The sequence below is a fragment of the Triticum dicoccoides genome, chromosome 1B (genome assembly GCF_002162155.2).
Source record: "Triticum dicoccoides isolate Atlit2015 ecotype Zavitan chromosome 1B, WEW_v2.0, whole genome shotgun sequence".
In the NCBI taxonomy this organism is placed as follows: Eukaryota; Viridiplantae; Streptophyta; class Magnoliopsida; order Poales; family Poaceae; genus Triticum; species Triticum dicoccoides.
The window spans coordinates 663,953,987-663,960,299 of NC_041381.1; the positions used below are offsets into that span (position 1 = coordinate 663,953,987).

The following is a 6,313-nucleotide window of genomic DNA, read 5'->3' on the forward strand; positions in this document are numbered from 1 at the left end:
TTTGACACCAACAAACTACAAGAGCAACAATCCAACTGTCCGGCCTGCTCTATACGACAAGTGGCTGGATTATTAGTTTATATATGTTTCTTGGCTTAGCACGGCAGCAACTCGTCTTGCATTACCTCTTAATTTGTTCTTATAATAGGCAGTGTAGATGTGAGGATTGTACGCTACACACAAGTACAGCGGCATCAATCATACACCCGATTCGTTGCCGGCGGAGCAAAGGGAGATATGACGACGGGCAGGGAGAAGAGGTGGAGCCTGGCCGGCGCGACGGCGCTCGTCACCGGCGGCAGCAAAGGAATAGGGTACGAAATATACGTTTCCCTCGAGCTAGTTTTCCAGTGCATTACTTACTCGCTAGCCATCGTGCTCGACTCTTGTGTAGGCGCGCCATCGTGGAGGAGCTTGCCGGCTTCGGGGCGCGGGTGCATACGTGCTCCCGCAACGCGGCGGAGCTGGAAGAGTGCCGCCGGCAGTGGGAGGAGGAGAAGCTGGCGGTCACCGTCTCCGTCTGCGATGTCTCCGTACGCGCTGCGAGGGAAAAGCTCATGGAAACGGTCAAGGAATCTTTCGACGGCAAGCTTGACATATTGGTAAGCTCTAGCTGTATTTTGTTCGACGGCTCAAAGGTAGTCAGTCGCCACTAGAAAAGTTATTTGGTCCGATCAATGAGTAAGTGCTACAGGACCACGTCAAATCACACACACGCATCCAAATTATCAACATAAAACATTTTGGAACTCCATTGTTTGATTCGTTACGACCTCTCCAAATGCTCTACTTCATTGTGCCGTTTCTTAAACTTATATTGTCAGATTTTAGCTAAGGTGGCACCGAATTAGTGGAGAAAGCGAAATTATTGTATCTTATGCTAAATACGGTCTTCACATAAAATGCGGCACAATAAGGTCTCTCCCCGTGCAAGTATCACGAGAACTAGATCGTTGATGCTGCGCCCATCTTTTTTGCGATAGAATAATAGGATTTTTCAAATTGTTGGTCCATAAATAAAGTCTCAAAAGATGAATATATTTTTTATTAAAATTTTGATGGTGCAAATAGTTGAAAAGTATATCTGACATATTGCAGGCTTGTATAGCAGCCCAATAAAGCCCAATCACCCACATGTCTTGAAATAACGGCCCATTAGGACAGGCGGGCCAGGTTGCAAAAAACTGGACCTAAAACACGATGTGACGGCCAGAAAAACATGAAATCCGGCGGCCGAAAACATGAGAGAGCTCGGTTTAGGTGTAATTTTAATATGAAGTAAACAACCTCAATTTTGTACCAAATGAATCAAATATTAGTAAAGTTACTTGTTGTTGTTTAAAGTTTCCTCTTAACAAAATAAAATACGTCAACCAAGGGGCTAATACATGATCTCAAAAAAATTCATCAAAACTATGAAAAATCTTACAATGAACATTTACAATCCAGGTGAACAATGCAGGGCAATTGTTTTTCAAAGTGGCTACGGAGTTGACGGAAAACAACTACTCGCATCTGATGGAGACTAATTTAGCGTCGAGCTTCCACCTCAGTCAGCTAGCACACCCTCTCCTCCTCAACGCCTCCACATGCGGAGGAGGAAGTATTGTCAACATCTCCTCCATTGCAGGCTTAGTTGGCTTTCCATGCTTCACACTTTATAGCATTACAAAAGGTAGATATACAGCTGACAAGTATATGCTTATGAAAAAGTATTTCAATCATCCTATGAGTGGCTAATAGTTTGTTTCTTTTTTTTTCTCTTTTCCCCTCTATATGTGTTGGTTCACATGCAGGAGGAATGAACCAACTTACAAGGAGCCTCGCCACTGAGTGGGCTAGAGATAATATTCGTGTGAACGGTGTTGCTCCATCCATGATCATGACTGGCATGATCAAAGATGTACGTGTCGAGATTGTATTGTGACTATATTTTTTCCATTTTGACAACTTTGTTCCAACGTAGAAACTATTTAAGAAATACACAACAATTACTAACATTACTCAGATAATATAGCATAATTTATTGTTAAAATATTTTACACTTACAAATTTTTATTCGGGTACTACTTATACAAAAATAGCAGGGAAATATCAACGGCTTTTGTTGTTCTCAATCCAACAGATAGGGTCGGAGGCCCTGGAGAAAGAGTACTCGCGGATCCCGATGGGGCGTACTGGCAAGCCAGTGGAGGTCGCATCGGTGGTGTCCTTTCTCTGTATGCCCACGGCATCCTATATCACCGGCCAAGTTATTTGTATTGACGGTGGTCGATCTATTTGTTAGAGGATGCATGGCGAGCATGGTTCTAATGTTGGAGGTGTTGGAGCTCCGTATGCAAGAGGCAGTGGTGCTTAAGTGGAGGCCTGCTAGTTGGGATCTATGTTGTATAGAACATGTTTTATCACTTATCATGTTGAACAGTTTGGACTTTGTTTTATTTGTGGTATGTAGCACTGTTGTGTCAAGCAATTATGTTGTTTGTTTGTCATATGAATTTCAATGTTTGACTTGAATTTCAGTTCTAATCCAGTTGCAGGGCTAGTTAGCAAACAACAGGGGCGGGTATGTATTAGAAATAAAACTAAAGGCGGTGATTAGTACAAAACCATCTGCGGTAAAAAAGACATTGGAAGAGGTTATTCGTGCGAAGCCGCCTGCACTGTCCATGAAACTTAACGTGATTTCCCTAGCTGTCGCGGCTGTTCCAAGTATTGTCGACGCATGCTTTGAGCTGGAATATGGAACCGCCGCTGGACCATGCATGAAAATCGCCTACAACGCTCGATTTTATACGACTGGAAGACACCACCAATGCAAAAGCTCGGATCTGGTGTTAACTAGCACTAGCAAAGGAGACTAAAGCAAGCGCTAACACCCTTTCTCCACGGTCACCATGACAGTAGAAAACAAGGGGAGAACCACCGCGACACCCTCCGATCCACCCAACCTGCCGTCAACTTCAACTCCTATCAGCCCCAATCGCAAGTAGTAGAAGAAAAATAGTAGAACCTATTGTGGACACTACAGGGACCAAGCCCACTCCCCCCCCCCTCCCTCTACCCCTTTCTGGGGACATCACCGCCATAAGAGGGAGGGAGGGAGTCCGGCGGTGAAAGGGGTGTGGAGGAGGGATTAGAAGGGGAAGAGACGGGAGGAAGGCAGTCCAAAAATTCTGGTAGTCCGCAAAGAAACCTTATTAGTGAGACACATTCGTACTCTACTTGGGTCTCATCTGGCGAGATTCTGACCAATTTGCTATTATTTCTGATAAAAGGTACTTTTATTGACTCAAAGTGTCGTCGTAAAAGATATGAACACAATAAGTCTGCACAATTAGGATGTACATTGACTTTGCATTAGTCAAATTATTTCGTTATTATGTTGAGAAAATATGAAATTACCAGTTTAATCATTTGAAATATTACCAGTTTAGTACAACTTTACTAAAGCAGCCACAAGTAATATGGATCGGCGGGATTATTAATGTTACCATACAGTATGGTCCACCATGTTGAGTATTGTGGTATTTTCATATTTGTAAGCTGTATGACCTTAACAAGCCTTGGTTGAGTTCCCGCTTCAGTTGGAGCTAAAGTCCTCCGCTACCCGCTGAGTTCCTACTTTAGTTGGAGCTAATGTGTGTATTGTAACTTAGCTGATATTCATTCCTTCAGTACTTTATTCTGCATACTTGCTATGGCCCCATGTGATTGTTTTGGCCTTTTTAGTATGTTTTACCATTGACTGGCACTAACATTGTACTTTTACCAATGATGAAGCAGATGAAGAGCTATCGAGAAAGCAGGCTGCTCAAGAAGCTACAATACGAAAACTGAGAGCACATGCATGGAATAATGGAATATAGCTCCATCACCACACCGGAGTCTACGCTTTGGAATATAGCTCTATCACCACACCGGAGTCTACGCTTCCTGCCGTTCCGGGGCCGGTGGCGGGGAGGAGAATCCACGTGCCTTCGTTTTGGTTACTAGTTTATGATAATGTTTTTTAGTCCTCGCAAGTACGACACTCAGGGTGGATGGCGGAGCTTCTTCTTCGAGTTTATCTTCGAGGCTCCAATTCTGCCCGAGTTCGTCCGTTTGGACGTAGTCAACAGAGCTCCGGCATAGACTCCTGCCGTCTCCTTATGGCGGTGAGGTTAGGATTTCTCGTCAGGTGACGAGATTTGGTGTCAATTGCTTCAGATTTATGTAAGGGTTCAATGGCGACGGCTGTGACTCCAGGGCGTCGGTCCTTAGGGGCATGTGCATGAAAGCTTCCCGGCTATCATCTGCAACGTCAAGTTGGCTCTGGTAGAGGAGTGGCGAGAACGGAATGCCAGCGGCTCGTTCTGGCGGCAGTAGTGGTTCTTCGATGATCTCAGAATCTCGATGTAACTTTTATTTGTTTGAGATGTTTTGTACATCAGGTGAGCTTTTATAATAGATTTTATCCTTTTTCACAAAAGAAATAGATTTTATCCTTTTTTGCAAAAGAAAAAAGGTAAGATGCAAGCCAAAATTTAGGTGTTGAAGCAAGGGCTGAGATCGATATACAAACCACAAAGAATTTACATCAGAACCAGGTCGGCCATTATGTGCTTCCCATTTATCTATGTGATCACAGGTTCGGAAATGGTTATAACGAACCAAAACTTAAGTCAGTCGGACTGGTTACCGTGTCAAATATGCATTTTAAAGTCGTTTGGTACTGAGTCAAATCGTTCCATGAACACATGTATGACTCCCCCCCGCAAAAAAACACATGTATGACTCGCGATGTTTCACGAGCCACGGGGGACATGGTTGCGCGTCAGCACGCCCCAAGAACGTCCTTTTTTTTTCTTATGCAGCAGGTTGATTTAGTTTGGGTCACGCTAACTGCCACACGTGTGGCAGGAAGGGAGACGCACCACACGTCTCTAATGTAAACAGATTGCCACGTCATCGCATGCATGCATGCAGGAATCTTTTTGAATTTTCAGTTTTTAAAATGTTTTATCTCTTAAACGAAAAATTCGATTGAAAATTCGTTTTCACCATTAAATCCCTCGCGATGAGATCTTCGAAACTAGATCCCATGTTGATATGTTTTGATGAATTTTTTTTTGGATTAAAAGTTGCCATGTCTATTGCATATGAATTGCCATGATGTTTACACTGAAGTTGCCATGATATGTTTCAACTATTTTCTTTAACATTTAAAAGTAAATTTTGACATTTATAAAACGGGGAGTTAAGAAACTAGACTTGCCATGAACCATAAACTAAAATTGCCATGATACACGCATGTAAAATTGCCATAGTTCATACAAAAAATAATTTTTATGGTCAAAGTACTGGAGTTGCCATCATCAAAATATTAAAATTGCCATGATCTACAAACTAAAATTGCCACATGGCAACTTTAGTTTAAGCCCTATGGCAACTGTAGTGTAAACATCGTGGCAACTTCTGATAAAGAAAAAATTCGCGAAACATATCAACATGGGGTCTAGTTTTGAAGATCTCGTCGAGACGGATTTAATGGTGAAAACGGATTTTTAGTTTGCTTTTTTATTAGGAGATACAACATTTTTAAGCCGAAAATCAAAAAAAATTCTGCTGATGTCATCTATTCATACGTGGCAAAATGAGTAGTGATGGAGGTGTGTGGGCGATGTGCAAATGCCCACACGTGTGGGCGTTAACATTTCCGTTTAGTTTTGCTTTTCAAAAAGTTTCTTGAAAATCAAGTTGACAGCTGGAAAAGGCACAAGGGAGGGAACAGGAAGCCGACCGTCCGCAGCGCGGTGGTTTTGGGTCGGCTGGAAACAGCTGCACGCGATCTTCTCTTCTTCTCTCTGTGTACCGTATAGGACAACCCACGGGGGTGGTACACTAGCGTGCCATGCATGCAACTCCTGTGCGGGGCCCACGCTCCAAGACTACCACTAGTATTAGTACTCCCAGTTGCATGTCGCACTTTGCCCAGGTGCTTAGAGGAATTAATAAATTTGTAGTCCATTTCACGAAGAGTACAATGTATCCACCCACCCTAATCTTGTTAGAGCATCTTCAAAAAAATAAAAAAGAGCGGTACCTACAAACAGGAATTTTAGATTTATAGAAAAAAGCTTCAATGGCAGACCTAAAACTGATTGAAAAGAAGCTGATTGGACCAAATTTTTTTAGCCATCTAAATTTTATTACCAAAGAACAGAATATAGGTTCACAATACCAAAATTAAAAATGCAGCTACACGGAAGATAACTGCCCAAGCGAGAAACTCCCCCCTCCCCAACCTGCCCTCACCCCACACCGCCGCCTC

The 6,313-nt window shown here is 42.9% G+C and overlaps 1 protein-coding gene across 1 annotated transcript; it reads left to right on the forward strand.

The window, feature by feature from the left end:
- The first annotated feature begins 237 nt into the window (after positions 1-237).
- On the forward strand, positions 238-2,287 carry LOC119311699 (noroxomaritidine/norcraugsodine reductase-like). Its single transcript, XM_037587379.1, has 5 exons — positions 238-314; positions 395-602; positions 1,450-1,675; positions 1,797-1,907; positions 2,130-2,287. Exons 1-5 carry the CDS (start codon positions 238-240, stop codon positions 2,285-2,287), a joined length of 780 nt encoding a protein of 259 aa, XP_037443276.1.
- The last annotated feature ends 4,026 nt before the right edge of the window (positions 2,288-6,313 follow it).